Genomic DNA, 21984 nt, shown 5'->3' on the forward strand with positions numbered 1-21984 from the left:
GCTTTAAATACATTCTGTACTATTACATAATCAAATGGAATTCTCCAAAAACAAAGCAAGTATTCTGCAGTTTTCTGTCTTCACAAGCAGACACTTTGAAGGATACAGTTAAGCATTCATTACTATGCTGGCACATTAATAAACATTTCAAGATATGTAATATAAGGATTAAGTGGAATATTTTTAAAAAAATATTACATGCATATTTTAACCATAAGACTATTTTCAAACTTCATTCTTCCAATGTTTAAAACATATGTAAGAAGTTAAGTGAACCACAGGAAATATTACTTTTTAATAAAATGAAATGGGAAAGATAGGATAGGTTCCTTAATAATATAATACACAAATCCTATGAGACTTCTAATGCCTTATAATATTTCAAGAAAATTTTACAAATGAATTATACATTATATAAGGCACTTCAGTTTTTAAATCAGTATCACTTTAAAAAAGAACAAACCTCAATGTCAAACATTTATAATGTAAAATTAAAACTAATAATTAAAAAACATACCTGTTGCCTGTTACTGGGCATGTATGGAAGCATTGTTGATACATGAAACATTAATTCATAATCTTTATAGGTAGTATAGAGGGAATGAGTTCCTGTTGAATCAGCTAAAAATGAATTTAACCACAAGGTCAGTAAAACAACATTCATACTACTTTTTAGGACATCACTCTGCATGGTATAATTTAAAACTATTCATGCAATTGAAAACTATTTTCAATAGAGGAAAAAAAGCTTGCATCAGCTAAAGATCTACTCTTTAGTTTCCTATTATGACACAGAAGAGTCTGCAAGAAATTGCACAAAGATTTTATTTTCTACAAGACTGAAATGATCAAATTTTCAATATGTTTACATTTCATGAAAAAAGAACACTTAGCTATTTCAGCATAGTTTTACATATTTGTATGATTTAAAACACTAATACAGACAATTGACTAATCCCATACTGTACCACAAATAAAATGACAATATTACTTCAAATCCGATATTAAAACACATACAGCAGATCAGATATTTAAAAAACATCCAATTTTGACATGACACATTGTAGTGCAATGTCAAATAATTTTGCTGGGAATTTTCAGATCTTTTAAAATTATTAACATTTATTTCATATATGGACATGACTTGTTATTTTATTTTCTTTAGAAACAAATTTAATATAGTTAGCATTTCAGGATGTTTACAGCAAATTAGAAGAGTTTCACTCTGTAGTCATAGATTAATCCTTTTAAATTCACCTTCTTTACTATTGATTATTTAAGTAAGCACAGGAGGTTGGGAACATCCTATTGAGTCAAGATAACGTCACCAGCAAGGGCTCTAACCCCACCACCCAAGTTACAGAAGGAAAAAGCAGGACCAGGCAAAATGCAAAACGACCCACTGTAAGTGATGATCAGGTTTGAGACCATCTAAGGAATCTGAAAGGACTATGGGACCTGATGAGAGCCACCTGTAGGCTGTGAGGGAACTGGCTAAACTGCATTCCATCATATTTGAAAATTGATGGCAATCTAGTGAAGTTTCCTCTGACTGGAAAAAGGAAAACCATAACCCTAATTACAAAAAAAGGGGGGAAAAAGAAAAGCTGGGCAACTACAGGCCAGTCAGTGTCACCTCTGTGCCCGACAAGATCACAGAGCAGATCCTTCTCAAAACTCTGCTATGGCATATGAAAAACGAGGAGGTGATTGGTGGCAGCCAACATGGCTTCACCAAGGGCAAACAGTGCCTGACAAATTTGGTGGCCTTCTGTGGCAGGGTAACTACCACCATTGATAGACAAGGTAAGAGCAAATTATGCCATCTACCCGGACTCGTGCAAAGCGTTTGACGCTGCCTCCCATGACATCCTGGTCTCCAAATTGGAAAGACATGGATTTGATGGGTGGATCACTCAGTGGATAAGGAATTGGCTTGATGATTGCATTCAAACCATAGTGGTCATTGGCTTAATGTCTAAGTGGAGACAAGTGATCAGTGGTGCTTTTCATAAGTCTTTAGTGAGACTGGTGCTGTTCAACATCTTTATTGGTGACATGGACAGTGGGATTGAGTGCACCCTCAGCAAGTTTGCTGGAGGCATGGAGAGAGTTGTTAGCCATTGGAATGTGCTGCCCAGCGAGGTGGTTGAGTCACCATCCCTGGAGGTGTTCAAGAAGGGATTGGACATGGCACTTGGTGACATGGTTTAGTAGTCATGAGGTCTTGGGTGACAGGTTGGACTTGATGATCCTTGAGGTCTTTTCCAACCTTCTGTGTGGAAGGGATGGCATTCAGAGGGACTTTGACAGACTTGAGAAACAGACCAATGCCAAAATCATGAAGTTCAACAAAGTGATGTGTAAGGTCCTACAATGCCAAGCACAAATAGAGGCTGGGCAGAGAATGGATAGATAGTAGTCCTGTGGAGACAGATTTGGGGATGAGAAGCTCAACATGAGTTGGCAATGTGCATTTACAGCCCAGATGGCAAACTGTATCCTGGGCTAGAGCAAAAGGGACACTTCAGTGGGACCTCACCTGGAGTATTGTCTCCAGCTGTTGAATCCCTAATACAAGAAGGACATGGAACTGTTAGAGCAGGTCCAGAGTAGAGCCATGAAGATGATCAGATGACTGGTGCACCTCTACTATGAAAACAGGCTGAGAGACTTGGAGTTGTTCAGCCTAGGGGAGAGAAGGCTTTAGGGAAACCTTATAGGAGCCTTCCAGTATTTGAAGGGGGACTACAGGAAAGCCAGAGAAGGACTTTTTACAAAGGCACATAAGGATAGGATGAGGGGTAATGGCTTCAAACTGGAAGGATATAGATTTAGATTAGACATTAGGAAGAAATTCTTTACCACAAAAGTCATAAGGCACTGGAACAGGTTACCCAGAGAAGTTGTGGAGGCTCCAACCTTGGAAGTGTTCAAATCCAGGTTGGATGGGGCCTTGAGCAGCCTAGTCTAGTAAGATGTATTCCTGACCATTGCAGGGTAGTTGGAACTAGATGATCTTTAAAGTTCCTTCCAACCCAAACCATTGTGATTGTAAGAAATCGTTACACTCTTCTGAACCCACTGGCAGTCAGATGGCTGCAATGTAATTACACTTCTTGTGCCACTATATTAGAAAAAAAAAAAGATGACCACTAAGGCAGTATTTTACTTTTAATATAAAACTGAAGACTATCTTAGTGAGGCCTCTTGATTCCATTCTATTTGTTACAAAATATGAGAAACAGGCCAGTATTTTTAATGGCACAGAGCATAAGTAAAACATTAAAATTATGTTAGTGAATGCTACATGCACAATGCCTATCAACATTCATACCTAAGCACACCAATATAGAAACTGAATTTGCTTTACAGACTATCATGTATTTCCATATGTAAAAATTACTCAGTGATATTCAGTCATGCTCTGATCAGTTAAAAAAAAAAAAATGCAAACCCCAGAATGTCCCTTATTCGTTTGAATTTTGCATCCCTTTTTATCAGTTGATGCCAGAACTCTGACATCTGCAGCATGTTAATAAATATTTCTACATATTAATTTGAAAAATGAGTTATTATTCTCTATTGAAACAGGATGCATTAGTCTCTACCAAGCCTGAATTATTAAAGGGAAACAAGCATGGATTCAAGGAAAGAAGCAATAATGTTAATAAAAATAAATGTGGTGCTTATGCAGGTTGACAGGGCTATGGAATTGCAGCTTTACTATCTTGTAAACCATAATTCATAATCTGTCACAGGATTCAGCTAACTTTTTTTTTCACCATTTCCCACTACTAATAGATAGAGAACGTGAAAGATTTGAGTTGCAAAGCTGGTCATCCTGCATTGTGAAAGCATGAGGTTTTATCACCAACTTTGTATAGCTCAGTGACTTGTGGACAGTTGATACTGGGTATCAACAACATTGTATATACATTTCCAAAAATTCCTAATGCAAATCATTGAAATTCTTTCCTAATGCTGTACACAAGATGACAATCCATCCAGGCACTACCAGATGGATAACAGAAGAGAAATTATTTTATGACTATGACACTGATCAGCATCCAAAAAACCAATAAAAACAAACCAAGATGTATTCCAGTTATGCAAAAACTGATGTTGGAGCAGCAGCAACACAAGAGATTCCTAAGAACCAAGCTAGATTAGGTGGGTAAGTGGCAGGAGAAACAGAGAAGCCAAGCAGAGGACTTATTGATCCCTAGATCTCTGTGACTATCTGAAAGGCAAAATAGTCCTTGCAAGAAAAGAAGATCTTCCCTTAATTTCCTGTAAGTACATCTTTCCAAGCTTCCTCTTGGCAGCTTACCTCTAACAGTTCAAAGAACTTTCCCATTTAATTAGAAAAGATGAACACACACACACAGACACAGAAGTACTAGGATTTAATAGTTTGAAAAGATGTACTTTGCTAACAAAAATATTTCCTTTCTGTTATAGACAGGCCATATATGGTATATAAATAAACTCTACTTTCAGGATGTAATACACAAGCCACAGTAAAAATAAGGATGGAAATCAAATCACAGAATCATAGAACCGTTTGGGTTGGAATGGACCTTTAAAGCCTGCCTAGTCCAACCCCTCTGCAGTAGATCAGGTTGCTCAGAGCTCCCTTCAACCTGAACTTGAATGTTTTTAGGGTATCCACCACCTCACTGGGCAACCTGGGCCAGTGTTACATCACCCTCATTGTAAAAAAACTTCTTCCTTATATCTAGTCTTCAAATCTAGAAAAATAGTATGCTAGTTGTCAAAATCCCATTAAAACTACATTACACTAAGAATTAATTAAGTTACATTTAAGGCCAGTGAAAAGTAGTGCTAATAAAGAAGTGTGTTATCTTTTTAACAGCAATTCTTCAGTTCCTATTTTTAATACAAACCCCAACACATTCATACAACTCCATTATTATACTATTGCACTTAGGGAAAATAAAAGACCTCAGCAAATGCACAGTAGTTTGGTAAACAAATATTTATCAACCATTGAATGGTAACATGCTTACTCTAGGTGTGTGCGAAACTAGGAAACTGAGAAAAATGGATTGCTCCTCAAATATAAACCTCAGGATGCATGATGATTAAAAAGAAGTACAAGAGTTTAGCTGAAATACAGAAAATGGTCCCTTGTCATGACTCCATATTTTGAAATAGATTTCTTTTGCATTTTTAAGGATAAGATATTCAAAGGTAGTTGTGAAATTATGAAAGATACAAAAAAATATCACTCACATAGTATGATTTCAATTAAGTGCAAAGAAATGAAAGAAGTTGCTTTGGCCTTCAGTTCTACTAATGCCACAGAAAAGTAAATAACCTTTCAGACAGGGTGTGAAATATGTTCTTTATCATATGCTACATCTTCCATCAAAACCCATAATCTTACTCATCAAAACCCAAAATCAAGAGCTTGAAAAGACAAGACAAGATTTGCAGGAGATCAGCTGGATAATTATAGTTTCTATCATAGGTCAGAAACATAACTTACTTTTATTATCTAGTTGAGCCCTGTATTTACTAAATCCTTTTAGCCGTACTCTCTGGCCCAGCAGATCAAGGAATTCTTCAAAAGCTGGTCCTGCCATCTCATTGTTATACATTTCTTCCTCTGTGCTTTGGCCTGCTTTGCAGTAAAGGATACCAATCTTATGTTGAAAACTCAGCTGAAATAAAACAAACAAACAACAACAACCAAAAAAAAAGAAAAAAGAAAAAAAAACAGAAACAGGAAAGGAAAAAATTACAGAAGGAAAGTCAGTACCAGATCACATACTAACACTGTTATAACCCTTGGCAGAAGTACTGATCTGGGAAATTAAGTCACCATAGAAATAAAACTTTAAAAAATAAGAAAATAAAAACAAATTAATAAAAACCAACAGCAACAACAACAAAAAAGGTAAGAAAAATCCATTAACTATCTTGAAAGAAAACTGGATTATCACTATCCAAATGCAGATAAGAGCAGTACATGAAGACCTGATTCAGTCAGTCATGTATAAAAGCACACTCTACTTATTATGGTATGGGAAATTTAATAGGAAATTTTTGCATAACTGTCTTTTCTCAGATTCAAAACAAGGTGATCTTATTTCTGTTCTTTTGAGGTGCACTTTTATAGTTCAGTGAAGTTCAGTTAAAACAGGCCCTCAGAACAGTAATTTCTATTCTATGTAATCTTTGTCCTCTCCATAAAAGCGTGCATCATTAAAAATAATCACTATTTTCAAAAGCACATGTTAAGCTAGAAATCAGATTTCAGTTACATGGTTAAACAAACTACAGTGTCAATTCTAGAATATTAAAAGAAGACAAATTACTTCTGTAAAAGTAAGTCTAGAACTATAAAATGTTAAGTAAAAAAATAGATTATTACTTCCTCAGTAATGTCTTCTTTTCTAAAGTTTTACGCACACTTAAGAAGACAAATAGGAAAGTTCCATGTGGATGGATTAGCTTTGTTATTCTTAGCCAACAACTTTTAGAACTTCACAAACTGTCAGTGATCAGTCACACAAGATTCCCTTAAAGCATATATCCATATTCATGACTCACACCAACTTTCCAGCTTTAGACTTTCTTTAGGCTTTTTGATAATTTCAGCCCTTGGCCTAGAAGGAAGTGAACCTTCTTAGAGAAAGCATATATACAATACAAAACCAGTAGCAGAAAAGGGATGTGGGGGGGAACCAGTGAAGAAATAGAGGGGTGGAAAAGAAATTTTTTTCCAGGTTATAGATAAATAGTTGACTTTTCTTGTAAATTTACAGCCAAATCTAATGCTGATCATTGTACACCAGAATAAATTTAGAAAAATGCATGTTCTTTATTTATATATTCAAATTAGGCCAACCATCCAATTTGCATCTATTTTCTACTGTTATTTTAGAGACCAAGTTTTAGCCACACCTTCCCTCTGTAATCCATACTAGATTTCACTGAACACTATTAAACAGGTAAAAAAATTAAATCTTTTGTTTTAATTCAAAACAGTCTTCAGCCTGCTAATGCAAAACTACTATTATTCTGATAACAGTATTAATCCTCTAGATCATGATTCATATGTTTAAATTCAGTCCTCAGCTTAGGTTATCAAGCATAACTGCATCCATCAGCTGATTCGTCTTCAAAAGATAGGTACTAACTTTTGCCTAGAAAGTGCCATCTTTAAGTGACTTTTTAAAAACATAGTTTTAAAAGCCATCACAAGTCTGTCCTTTACAAAGTATTTAGAAGCTATAAATTTAAGCACTAGTTTTTAATGAAGCTGATTAACTTTAATAAGCCAAATAAGTCTCACCATATTCTTTCCAAATTTAACCCGCATGAGTATTTCTTTGTCATGTAGTTAATTCATTAGTTTCAATCACAATTTAAGTTATTTGAACCTAGAAAGATACTGTTCTAGTAAGACTACCACAAGGTAATCAGAAAATGCTATTGTAAAAAACCCAAAATTTTAGATGTAGGGACTTAATATGTTACATCCTTTTGCCTCCTTATCTATATAGAATAGTAATAAAACGTTACATGTATATTCATTTACAGTCAGCATTTGTACACATACAAGTGCAATTATGGATGGATTGTGAAAAATCACTTTTTACTGATGTGAAAAATTTAGTCATTCTCAGTTATCTAATGAGAATCTCTACAGATCAATTTTTTTTTTTCCTAAGCTGCAAGTTTGCTTAGAACAGCAAACTTCATTTGGAGATACACAAGTATCTACAAAACCAAGGAAGTGAATCGTTTGCATTACAGATCCATACTTATTATCATTACCTGAAAAATCTTCAAGAATTTTTTTTAAATGAGTATTTTCTTTAAAGATAAGTCATGTGTTACATACCCCTTGTTCATCTAGTTTAAGCAGCTGTTCAGGTACTTTGGGAGAGTTGGAAGCTTGCCTCAGGCACTGAATGCTCAGCTCTGGTATCACATACTCTAGTACCTCTTTGAGAGGCAGACCCCTTGCTGTGCCATGCCGAGCAGTAGATGGTATAGCATCTTCTAAAATTGCTCCTCTAAGTGTAGTAAGCTGCAGTAAAACACACCAAAAAATTTAGTTCTAATATTATGATGATTTTTAAAGATATAAACCTCAAATTTTAGCAAAGGCATAGAAGAAAGAATGAGAAAAAAAAGATCGCCATTTTTTTTTAACCAGCAAAAAGATTACTAAGTAATTTTTTTAAAGAGGAGACAGGCTCTTACAGTTTTTTTGACAAATATAAATACATCTTTTGTTTAAAAGAAACTCATTGATTTATTTATACCAATTCCTCAGATTGTTGGTTTTTTTTTGAGAGCATAAAAAACATTAAACAAAATTTAAAATATTTAAAACACTATGAAAACTAAAAACTTAATTTTAATGCTATACTACCCCAACAGACACAATAGCTGATATGAGGCTGAACTGGTAAGCAACAGCTAATGACACCTTCATTTAACTCATCCACCTATTTCTTTTAACCATGTCGCTTTACTGATATTGGATTTGGCAAAAAGAGTAATTTTTTTAGAAGTGTGTTAGCTGAATCATCTCACCACACATATATACAGACATCCCTTTTTTGGCAATAAAAGTAAAATCTCACCTTACTTTGTGTAAGCACATCAAGCAAGAGATATCAGGAGATCTAGCTAACATCTCTACATCCCAATCGTAACAAAAAGCAATAGTCCAAAGGATTATGAAAATTCATATTTGCTTGCTACAATAATACCATTGCACATTTTCATATAAATCAAAGCTAGCTGCTGTAATAAAGCAAGTATTTTGTAAGAGATACTAATTTACTTGAAACAGAACTTGAGATGTCTCTTTCACAATGATCACAAGAGATCTATCCCTTCAATTAAGAATTTTTTCTTTATCAACATATTAATATTCCTTCCACAAATCACAGATGTTCAAGTATATAAAAAAATCTCACAGAAAAAAGCTTCTAAGAAAGTATTTTGAAATAAAACACAAATATACAAATAAGACATAGTACTAACTTTCATATTTTCCCTTCCCTTTTTTCCTACATTTCTTAGTCTTCTATCATAGAAACTTAAAATCAAGCAGCTCAATCCAAATTTATCTTCAGCTTTGTTCTTATCATCTGCTCCCTTTCTTGCCCCTAGTATTTGCCCTCAACCAATTTACCTCCTTTTGGGTGACCACTCAAAATAATTTTATGCAGCACAGAAGAGGTCAATTTTGTTCCAGAAGAATTTACATTTACTAATGATACAAGAAACACCCCTTTCCCATTAACAGAGGTACTTTCAAAGTTAGTCATATATCCACAGTCGAGTAACTGGTACCCTAGGCTCCGAGTTCACTTTTCAGTTCCTTTGTAGTATCACTGAGAGAACATTACCTCACTTGTCCTGAAAACTATACGATAGTTGAACTGAGATCCTTCTTTCTCCTTGGCATCTTCAACTTTCTCTCTCCGGATACTGACTGCTACAGGTCCAAGATTTTCATCTGTTCCAAAGTAGTTCTGATGTTCTTTTGCACAAGAGTGAATGAAGAGGGAAGAGAATAATGAAATATGAGTTTCCTAGAAAATGTTCATCAAATTTCATTGAAAAAATTCTACAGTATATAAATCATAAGATGCCATTTTGATGAGTAGAATGGTCCTCATACCACATAACTTAAATTACTGCAACTGCTGCAACATTTTTTGTTACTACAAAACTAATCATTTTACTTGATGTAAGAAACTACTTTAAAGAAACTATATCTGCATAAAGTCTTCAACAAAATCCAATGGTCTTCAAACAAATTAGGTACTGTGGAGCTTCCTTCACTTCGTTCAATTTATTCTTATTTGAAGCCTTATGTTCAAACCAGCAATTCAGTTTTAACAAGTGAAAACTGAAGCTAGTAACTCTTCAGTCTTCGATGAATAGTAAAATTCATCCTTGAGCTAACTGGTCTGGCCTAGGAGAGCAAAGAACTACCAAGAGAAGAGAAAGATCAAGTTAGAGACCATTTAAGCAAACTAGACACACTCAATTCCATGGGACCCAACAGGATACGTGTTGACAGAACTAGCTAGTGTCACTGTAAGACCACTCTTTATCACCTCTGAAAAGTCAGTGAGTGGTTACACACACCTTTAAAAAGGGCATGAAAGAGTGCCTGCGAAGCTATAGACTAGTCATGATAAACTTTAGTCCCCAGGGAGATTAAAGAACAAATTCTCATGGAAGACCTTTCCAGGCACATGAAGAACAAAAAGATGATTGGAAACAGCCTGCACAGACCTACCAAATCATGCATGACAAGCCCAGTTGTTTTTTTAAATGAAATGACTGGCTTTATGGATGAAGGAGAAGTATTGAATGTCACCTGCTTGTTCTTTAGCAATGATTTTTACATGGTATCCCATAGTATCCCTGTAGCTAAACTGAAAACACATGGTATGGACATGGAAAATACAAGGTGACCATAAACTGGCTGGATGGCTGGCCTCAAAGGACTGTGATCAGCAACACAAATTCCAGTTACTGGGCAGTTACTAAAAGGTTTATCAAAAGTTGATAGTGAAGCTGCTACTGTTTACTTTTGGGGTGGGTTGTTTCATTTGGTTTTTTTTTAATTACCTAATTTAATAGCATCAAATTAGGAATAGAATGCATCCTCAAACTGGCAGGCTTTCAAGAAATGTGTAAAATGGGCACAGGGCAGATACTGAAATGCATAAACCTTACAGTATTTTACAAAAGCAGGTAAAGGAGACAACTCATACACACAGGTAGAGTCTAACCAGTGTAGGGTGCCTGTACTTCACAGCTCACTCTCCCCTTCCCTGGAAGGCAGCTGCTGCTGAGATGGTACAGTTGCCCTGCTTGTGAAGCAATTCAAAGTTCTCAACCTGATATGTTAAAACAAATTCTCCCTTTAACAATCTGAAGAAAACCAACTGACAAAATAAAAAACCTCATGAAGGCCAACACAAACCTGTACGTGGAACAGAGCAAGCTCATCCAACAGCACAGGATGGGGACCAACTCAGGAGCAGCTCTGTAGGAAAGTCCTGGGGACTCTGGTGAGCAACAGGTTGCACAGCAACCAGCAAAACCCTCAGCAGAGATGACAGCTAACCACACTGGGCCGCAGTAGCAAAAGTGTATCAGCAGATCAGGAGAAAACATTATGCCTCTCTATTTGGCACTTTTGAAACTGCATAATAAGGAGCAGTGTCTGGGTTTAGACAGAATGGAACAAGGACGGCAGAAAACTACCGAGGCAATTGGAGAGCTGGAGGTTGTAACATATCAGGAAGTCAGTTGTGCATACTGGAGAAAAGTAGGTTAAGGGGGAGAAATAATTGCAGTATCCCACTAGCTGATGAGGAGCTACAGAGAAGTGAAAGCCAGACTCTTCAACACTATACAGAGAGATGGGACAAGATGAACATATCACAAGATGCAGCCCCTCATGGTATCAAACACAGGAACAAGAAAATTTGTGAAATCTCCATCATTAGAGATAACCAGAAGTTAAAGGGACACCTAAAGAGCAACTTATTCATAACCTACCTTTGAAGGAAGCTTTAAATGGAATTAGACTGGAGGACCTCCAGAAATGTCTTCCAATTCAATTTATGATTCCGTATTTTAAATAGCAATGAAGTAATAGACTAAATTATTTTAAGATCAGATTTTTAAAACATTTTTCTACCATGTCTGAGCTAGTTTGATTTTTTTTTTTTTACTTACAGAAATGCAGAAAATTTTTGCAAAGTCTTTAACTAAGTCATGAACCATAAATCTTAGAATACAGACAAAAAGACACAAGTTATCTCTACATAAATGACAGTCAAAACAAGTTTAAATTAACCTTCCAGTAACCTTTCAAAAAAACAAACAAACAAACAAAACCCTATCTACCTACAAACTATGTTGGTGATTACAGTGCATCTCCCAGTAGCAGCATGTGTAGCAAAATTTGGGGTGGGTTTTGGTTTTTTGGTTGGTTTGGGGTTTTTTTGAGGAGGGAGTGGGGGGTTGGTTTGTTTGTTTTTTGGTGGGGTTTTTTGTTTGTTTGTTTTGTGGTTTTGGGTTTTGGGGTTTTTTTGGTTTGGTTTGGTTTTTTTGAAGGAACACTTGCTCATGCTCACCAACTATATTCCTTTCCAAGCCCGGGCATTGTACCTGCATGGATAAATTATACTCGGTGGAACACCTGACTGTGAGCCTTACTGGTCAAATTATTCAAATAAGACAGGACCTAAAAGGGCAAAAAAGTGGGGCAGGGAAAGAGATTCATAGGCCAAACACTTTCAACAACATAAAAACTCCCCATGACTACATATTCAGACTTTGTCAAAAAGCACTTTTTTCAGTTAGGGTTCTACAGCCTTCCATTTCAATGTAAATCTAAAAAAGGATATTACATGTTGTCAGATATCTTGGCTAAAGCATTACTAACTGAAAAATGCAAGCTTGCCAGATACTTATTTCTTGTACAATATGCAAGACAAAACACAAAATTACATTACTTAGGTTCCTGGAAACAGATAAAATAGTTTCAATAATGGGAATTAAAGCAGCAAATTAGAGACTAGTATGGCTACTGATATTCTGGGATTTGGGGAAAATGTTTTTAATTTTAAATTTAATTCAAATTTTAATTAAAATTAAATTTTAATTAAAAAAAATCTCATAAGATGCAAACTCATTCAGCTTAATTGTACTTACACTGATTTAAAAGTATTGACTAGAGAGAAGAGAGTAAGTGCTGTTTTCTAGCTACGTATAGAAAGATGGTAAAATATTAGCGATTTTTTACTTTCTCATTTTGAGAAATAATTATCAAATTTTCTTCTAATTCAAAAGTCTTACACAAAACAGTTAATCCCAAAAGCTTGCTAAGTCTGTATATTTCTTCTAAGACTTCTATTCAGATTCGTTTGAGCAGATAGATACAATATCGTATTAAGAAATGGTGTCAAGCATTCCTCAAATAAAAAGCATGGTTGTAATAGCCAAGTCTGAAAGTATTATGAGGATAATTCACATGGGGAAAAGGACAAATTGATGATAACAAAGGCATATTTCAATTACCCTTTTTAAAAATCAACATCACTTTATTTTGTCATCCCCTTTTATCTAACAAAAATATAGTTTAATAATGGACACCATTAATAAATTAAAACCATGAGATAAAATATTCTAGCTTTTACAAATCTTAACTGAAAACTGAGATGTTATTTTCCACAAACATTAACATTTCTTACATCAGTCGTGTTGGATTTGGTTTTAACAATAGTTACAAAGCTTATAAATATGCAGTATAAGACTACAGCTCATTTCAGAAGACACTGAATTCCAAATCTCTCACTTCTTGAAAGGGGATGGAATAATTAGTGCTACACATGCCAGGGTGTTTCTTCCATGCATCTTAAAACAGAAATAAAAGTTGTATGCTGACAAGTGCCAATTATAAAACTGTGAACTAAATCAAATGCTCAGATAGTTATTTCTTTTTCATAGAGATCTTGCTAAAGGCAATGGAAATCAATGGCATTACACGTATATATCTATATACAAGTGACTATAATGTTTGCTAATTTTTTTATTTCATCCTTCCACAGTTACTTGGCTAAATTCAGCTGTGCTGTTAAATATACAATTGAATGAACAATCAGCTAGGAGAGCTCACTGTCATGGAAAAGCATCAAGTAAAAGACTCAGTATGCATATAAATATAACTTTTTCTTATATGGTAGATCAGCCCAGCAGCAGGACATTTTGATGCCCAGGGCAAAACACCTGTTTCATTTCCACTATCCATAATGAATTTTGCTTAGGTGAGAACTGTGTTCAACTGGAAGTAATCTGGAGTTTCCTTACATGCTTGATCCCTTGAGAAAATTGGTATAAAAAAAAAATTAAGATTTAATTCTGTCAATATGTTTGCCTTTATATCTGCCTCATATGAGCCATCCAAGCTCTCATATAGCTTCTGTCACAGCTCTACCAAAAGGTAATGCGGAAGAGAGCATAGCTTTTATATCATTGTAATGGTAAGAGTAACAATTTATCACTGGATATTAAATGCATCACACATTTACTCTGCCTACAGTAAAGTAACAAGGACAATAACAGATCATGTACACTGTGCAGGATAAAACTCTCAGACAATTTCTTAACTTTTTAATACTATACCAATATTAAAAAAAAAATCATTTTTTAGCCAAAAGATTATACATATATATATATATATATATAAACACACACACATATATATAAAAAAGTACCAGAACAAAAGTTAAATAAAATTAATTACATCTGCCTAAACTTTCAAGAGAAGCCATTAGTTTTGTTTGTAGTATATGTTTGGCTTTTTTAAAAATCTCTGACAAGATTTTTATTCAGAAAAAATCATATAATCATAGACTAGTTTGGGTTGGAATGTTCATCCCTTCAGAATCTAACTCATCCATGAAAAAACCATTTCACAAACAAGACCTCTTTAATTTTGCCTTAATCCTTATCTTTCTCCCTCCCCTCCCCTTCCACCCCCCAAACCTGCAACCACTTCTGTCCATTGACAGTCTTTATTGCTTTTCTATTTACACTAATCCTTTATTCTCTCTCCTCATTAGCTCTGGGTCCTTTTCTTTCTGTTCCATGACAGATCTAGATTTTTTTTTACTTGCCTTTTAAATACAGTGGTTTTAACAGACAATTATGTTCTAGCTCTCTGCTATACAGTGAAAACAACCACTTGTACCAGATTCTCTTTTGAGTGCCTTGTAAAAGGTCACAAGAAAAAGGGGTACAGTGCTTGTTTCCTGATATAGTTTCAAATATAGTTAGAAAACAGAGGAAGTATGACTTCTAGAATACTCAGTAACAAAGAGTCTTTTAAGGACAGATGCAAATTTTTTTCTTCTCTTAATAACAGCAAAATGACTGAGCTGCAATTCATAATATAGGCAGGACAGAGACAGGTATTTTGGGGTACTTCTCACAAAAAACAGTGCACAATGCAGTACTGAATACAGACAGGTAAAGTTGATCAAAAAGTGGAAACAGTTTATTTGAAAAAAGAATCAAGCCAAGATAGTTACTCTGATAAGAGTACTTTGGCACTTCGTAGTGTGAACATACTGAAAAAGAACACAGTGAATGGCTAGGAGAGAGGCATAAAACAACCTTCTCTAAGCTGAAAAACTGAGCATCATCAGAAGCTCTCTGTTTAAGAACTATGTATATGTGTGTACAGTATAAAAGGCCCCAAGAGACACTCAAAGACAGCAGAATCTAGAAGAAGGGAGTTTGAAGCCTCAGTAACAAAGCCTTCTCATTTGGAGACACCTTTTAGGTAGCAACGATTTCCACTCTGCATATCAGCATTTCCAATGAATTTACTGGCTATAAACGCCACCTCTTCCTCCTACCCACCAAGGAAGTTTGGTTCAGAGAAGTTAGTTTACACATCAATTTAAATTACCCCACATTCAGTGAATTTACACAAGTATTGCATAACTTTATACATAACCCACTGTTGTTGAATGTCCCTCTGGGAGAGCAAGAATAACACGCTTAATTTTAGTACAGAACTTCAGGATCCTGTGTAATACTTAGGTTTCTCTACAGAGAAAAGGGGGGGGGGGGGGAACAAACATTTACTCAGCAACTTAAATCTAAGGCATGAATATCTCAGAACAGTTGCATTAGAAAAATTTACCTTTTCCATAGAAGAACTTGCGGTAATAATATGCTCCAAGATCAATGTGCTCTATGATGTAACGCTTCACCTTCTCTCTGTGAATGGACTGGTTTTCTCTTGGTACTTCCAGTACTGAAACACCAGCATTTGTGCAATGGGAACTCAGAGAGGACTCAAAAGAACAACTTTCACCTGATGAAAAAGATGCTGAATTTGCCCTAGAAAGTGCAATCCGTCTATCTCCTTCCCCACCAGTTTCGTTCCTGAAGTAAGGGCAACTCAACACTAAATCATTGCTTTTCCCATCACCCTCATCAGCATCTAAATTCTCTTTTGAATTGAGGTCCTCTTTGCTTCCCAAAGGAGATTCACAGTTTCCTGTTTGACCTGCTGGCATCTGAGTTTGTGATGCAGCTGAAGCCCCAGTGGTTATATTTTTTCTTTTTCCTACATTTACTCTGGTAGCCATTGCTTCATTTATGTTAAACAAAATGCTCTGAACATCATAATGGGCAAAACATTTCTGACAGTTCCAAGAATGAACACTTCTGTCAAGTCTTTCATCTAGATCAGATGAAAACTTAAAAGTTTCATGCTCACTTTTAACTGTTCGCAATTTTCTAAACAGAGATGTTTCTACTGCTTCTGATTTTAGTCTCCTTTTGAAAGATTTCTCCCTGTCTCGACCAATAAGTAGTGCACTATCCATATAATCCAAGCCAGAAATCCTGACAAATTCTCCCCTGGAAATCTGTGTAGCAGCACGTAGACTTGGAGAAACTGTAGGATCACAGTGGAAAAAATCAGAAAATCCAAGTGGAGCAAGTGGTTTATGTTCAAAATTTTCCACACGGTATCCTCTTAGCATTGCAAAAATATTTTCTCCAGATAAGCCTTGCCTATCAATTGAAGAGGTACTGCCATATTCTCTATGAAGAGCTGCTCCAGTATTTGGGTTAACAGCATTCTGGTCTAAAACATCTTCAGCATCAATATCACTTATTGTCACATCACTGTTGCTTCTTTGCCTTATGGGATGAAGTCCCCTTTGAGTGGAATGAACAAAAAGATCTCCAATTGAATATTTTCCCTCCGTAAATTCCAATTCAAGATCTTCTTGATGTCCATCACTTTGGTCATTCTGTCCGTTTGGAAGTACTGAGCCAACACTTTCATAATTGGTTGGAGGTCTGTTTTCCCAAGCAGCTTTACTCAGCTCTTTAGAGCAATCCTTTTTAGGAGGCCATTCAGATACCCTTGCTCGAACACCCATTTTAGGCACAGCTGGTGTACCATTTGTTTGATTATTTTCAGCTTTGCTAGATATATTTGAAGGAATAGGAGGACCCATGCTACCATTCAAAGCTTTAAGTTTTCTAGCAAAGTAATCATCAGATTGCATGCTTCTTGAAGACTCCCTGAACTTTGAGGAAGTTCTGCTAACTTTGTGCTTATCTTCTTGCAAAGACCTTTGATCACTCATGTCCAGTCAGTGGGAGAGGAATTGTTATAATTGCATAAATTCACTGCTACTTTTGTTATTACATTGTCTCTTACTGGTCAATAATCTGCAATATAAAAATACAGTCTTCTGAGAAGTGCAAACAGAAAGCTCAGTGTACCATTTTTGTAAAACTTCTGCCAGGAGAGCAATCTTAAAACTTTTCCATCAGTTCAGATGCATTCAGTTCAGTATTAATCCAGAAAAATTTCTTTTATCTGTTCATAAAAAAAAAGGGAGGGAAAAAGAGTATATTAAAATGTTTATAGTCAATAATGGTATAAAGTTAGCTTCCAATGTTTCTTGTTTATACATGACAGTTGGAAATAATGAGACTTGCTTTACATGGTTTCCTATTCTCTGCCTCCTTAAAATCCAGATAATGCAGTAACTCCAGTTTCCCACATGGTGCTCACAGGTTGTGAGCAGTTTGAACCTGCCTGTCTCTCATGGGATAACCAGTACACACACAATGAACAGCACCCAGGTCCTGCCATGAACAGCCACGTGTAATTCTCTCTGCCTTTCCTTCAATGCTGACTGCAATTTAGATGCCTATTCTCTGTCCAGTCACTGGGGCTTTTTACACAACATGAGAGAACATAGCCACATCTAAGACACTTCTTTCAAATTTGCTTAAAACTGGCTAAAACACATAGGAGTTACTGAGGCAAAACTGGTAGAAATTTAAGTGACATATATGAAACAGATAGGACTCTAGGCAAAGAAAAATGTTTTGTCTCACTTAAAAGAATATTTTAAAGGCAAGTAATCTCTCCACTATGCTTAATTCATTGAACAAACACATTTAGCATTTCTTTAAAAATCTCTCTCCTCAAAGGGAGAATTACTGACATTCCTATTTTCCAATACTATTATTTAACTGTTTAAAGCAGCTAAAGCTGTTTCTGTTACATTATATTCCTCTGGTTGGAAACCTAGACTGTTAACTCAGGTACTGTGCTAAAGATCACATCTGTTGTATTCCACAAAAGCAAAGACACTAGTCCTATTGATAGGTGTTAATTTGCTTAGAAAACTGGAACTGTCAGCATACACAAATGCTATTCAAAGGCTTTAGTGGCCTTGAGAATGACCATGCTTCATACTGTAAAGACTCATTTGCAGGCACAACCTATCTTTTAACCCATTACATAAAACTAGACTCAAATAAGAGACAAGACAGCATGTTACGTATTTCCTTTTCAGCTTTTCTTCTTTGAACAAAACCACCAACATAGTGCTCTTTTAAGATGCTGTTAATAAGCATAATATGCATTTATCAGAGTTGAAACAAAGGTCAGATAAAATCAGCCTGTAAATGTGAATTCTCCCCTTATTTCAGTCAAGGTATAAGGTGGAAAGAGTTGCTTAGATCATTTTTTCCGTGTAGATTTAATACCATTAAAATCCTAAAAATAAGAAGAGACAAAGGAAGAATATAAATGAAAACGACATTATTTTTTCTGACTGTCAGAAATCAACATAAAGTTGTGTTTGACAGAGCAAACTTTAGGACTCTTCTACCATAATGCATTAACAAACACAGGTTAGAGTTACAGTAGCATCATCACTGACATGGTTTCTATATGACTACTACTAGGAATCGATATTAACATGAATGCAGCTTACTTTCACTACATACAAATTCCTCAGAACTCCTGTTTGATGGCCAACATTGACGCTTAAAGCAAAGCTTTTGGTTCCTCACAGGGATCCAAAAGATTGTTTAAACAACTGATGTATTCAGGGAAATAACATTTCAAAAGTTGCATGTATGTTATGAAAATACAACACAAAAAGGAAAATATTAGTCAAAGAATCATAAAATGGTTTGGGTCAGAAGGGACCTCAAAGATCATGAAGTTCCAACCTCCCTGCCATGGGCAGGGAAGCCTTCCACTAGACCAGGCTGCTCAAAGACTCAGCCTGGCTGTGAACGGTTCTAGGGAGTGGAGGGGGAATCTACAACTTCTCTGAGCAACCTGTTCCACAGTCTTGCCACCCTCATAGTAAAGAATCTCTGCCTATACCTAACCTAAACTTCCCGTCTGACAGTTTAAATGCATTACCACCCATCCTATCACTACATGTCTCTATAAAAAGTCTGCTTTCCTGAAGGGTCTCTCTAAGTACTGGAAGACTGCTATAAGGTATACCCAGTGCTGTTTATTCTTCAGGTTGAAAAGCCCCAACTGTCTCAGCCTTTCCTCACAGGGGAGGTGCCCTGTACCTCTGATCATACTGGCAGCCCTCCTATGGACCAACTCCAACAGGCTCATGTCCTTTTTATACTGAGGACTCCAGAGCTGGACACAGTGTTCCAGGTAGGGTCTCATGTGAGTAGAGGGAGAGAATCACTTCCCCCTCAACCTGCTGGCCACACTTCTTTGGACGCAGCCCAGGATACAATTGGCTTTTTGGGCTGCAAATGTACACTCTTGGCTAATATTCAGTTTCTCATCCATCAGTACCCCCAAGTCTTCTCCACAGGGCTGCTTTCACATATGTCAATATGCTTAATATTTTGGGGGCACAAGTGATATTACAAAGGTGAAATACAAGAAATCTTCTGTGGGATAATCATTAAGATGAAAAGCTAAGGGCTTTTTTTAATCATCCCTTAGAGTGTTATTTATCCAATTGTAGAAGTGTGACAAGCTTTTGCCAAATAAAAACACTGTAGGAAACTAAAGTATTCCAGAAGCATCTTGATGTTTCTGCAAAAACATAAAAGAGTGAGAACACAGGAAGGTCAATTTCATATATCAGGAAAGCTACTTGACTTATTGAAGATTAATTCCATTTTCTTTGAAATTATGGTGAATTACAACTTGTAACCTTTTCGCCTTTTCCTACATAAAAACCATCCACAAATCATTAGTAAATTCATTTTTTTTAATTAAAAAAAATAATATCTTACAAAATAGGAATATACATACGAGGTTAAGGAAATGCTATCCTGCAAAAACTTCATTCTTCCTTTGTGTTAACCCTTTTTCTGTCACAACTGCAAAAGTAGTGAATTGGACCAGGAACATAATCCAGGTTGAAGTTCAGCTGGGAACAAGCAACAGATGCACACTACTATCCCATTTACCTTCAATCCAAATCCACAGTGTGATTTACTGTTTGGCCTCACAAACAACTGTAGTTGTGGAAGGCAGAAGAGAGCTTGAAGGCCATGGGAAAGAATGACTTTTTTTTTTCCTGCTGGTTGTAGCAGCTTAAATACCTGATGAAGTATGGCCTGACTATTTTAAAAAGAAAGTACATTGTAAAAGGTTGAATTTAAAAGATAATTAGTTTTCTTTACAGTATAAAGCTGGTGTGAGAAAACACCAAAGCAATGCCTGTTTCCAAATTGTAGACTGACATTATATTTGAAATACTAATATTTGAAGATCATGTAGTATGTTTAAGGTATAATAATAATTTTTAAAGTAAATTTGAAGTTGGCCTAATTGACACACCCTGCCTGCTTCTAACATAAATTACAGTTTCTATAAATTCCTGTAACTCGGTACAACAGCATGTTTTGGTTGAAAGCAGACCTACACTGAAGGTTAGCACCATTTTCTTTTGTATTTGTTGTTCTTCAAGATTTTTCTCTCTCCATACTAAGAATTTAACAACTCACAAACAATCCCCTATAGATGTTGGTACTACTTATTATAAACTGATTTTGTTTCCTGAATTTAATAAACTACTGCTTCCACAAAGAATGCTGTCAATATGATCACAAGTATCCTTCTCTTCAGAACTGCACAGTTTATTTGGTGAAGTTCTTCACTTCTCCCTCTTTTTGCGTCGTCCTAGCATTTAAGAATGGAATCACTGAAAGACATGGTCAGAAAAGAAAAGCTGAATGCCTACCCTGTTGTTGTGCTCCTGCCAACCCATCCCACTAAGGCTGCTGGATGTTATGCAAATAACTTAAGTTCCTTCCACACAGCTACAAAGACTTCCTTCTGAGCTCAATACAGCAGCTGGTTTGTTAGCCACAGTTACAGTTCTTTAACATGGAATGATTCCAAGTTTCCTGGGGACCTGGACACATGCCCATGAATGTTCCTATGCCAGTAGCAGAGCAATGAATAAGAACTGTACTATTGGACCATCCTGTCAAAAGGAGGCTGTTTGGTAACGCTGCCTCATGTCAGCCTTGATAGATGGAAATGAATTATTTAAGAAGTCTTTCTGTGATCATTTTGTTGATCAAGACTTTGGAAATCTGCCCCTATTATTATGTAATGTTATCATCCTAAAAAGAATGCATAATTTGGATGAAAGCATTAATTCCTCCTATTTATCAAGATCACAATTCTATAAACCATGACTCTCAAGCTCTACTAATCTTAAGAAATGGGAAGTGCAATTTGATAAAATAGGAGCATAGGAAGGAATAATATGCCAAAAGCTCAGACATTTAATTTGCATTCAATTGATTCTACACAGCATATTCTGTGTGCTCAGTCTGATTAATTTCCACCCTTCAAAGAAACACATAGTGGGGCTCTAGTGTATGTATTTTGCCAGTATAGCAGTTACACAATGGTAACTTGATGGGAATCCAAAGTTTACAAGAAAACTCTGCCTTCAGGGCCATAGGTTTAAGTGCAATGAAAGAGAGCAGTGCAAAGAAAAACTTTGCATGGTTCATAAACTGCCTGTATTAAGTTCTGAACCAGGTAACCCACTGAACAAATCTGTCACTAGGTAGTATTTCCTAAAACTCAAGTTGCCATTAGAAAAAAAACAA

General features: G+C 35.8%; 1 protein-coding gene across 2 annotated transcripts in view; it reads right to left on the reverse strand.

Annotated features, from left to right (window-relative positions):
• SIPA1L2 (signal induced proliferation associated 1 like 2) overlaps positions 1-17204 on the reverse strand; it is an 88306-nt gene extending 71102 nt beyond the window's left edge. For both annotated transcript variants that reach the window (XM_054394664.1, XM_054394657.1), the window contains exons 1-5: positions 15740-17204; positions 9405-9538; positions 7880-8068; positions 5516-5690; positions 518-621 (exon numbers count right to left, since the gene is read on the reverse strand). In XM_054394664.1, coding sequence (XP_054250639.1) covers positions 518-621; positions 5516-5690; positions 7880-8068; positions 9405-9538; positions 15740-17204 — 2067 coding nt within the window. The remainder of the gene's footprint in view (positions 1-517; positions 622-5515; positions 5691-7879; positions 8069-9404; positions 9539-15739) is intronic.
• Positions 17205-21984: the final 4780 nt, after the last annotated feature.

Source organism: Indicator indicator, chromosome 2 (genome assembly GCF_027791375.1).
Source record: "Indicator indicator isolate 239-I01 chromosome 2, UM_Iind_1.1, whole genome shotgun sequence".
In the NCBI taxonomy this organism is placed as follows: Eukaryota; Metazoa; Chordata; class Aves; order Piciformes; family Indicatoridae; genus Indicator; species Indicator indicator.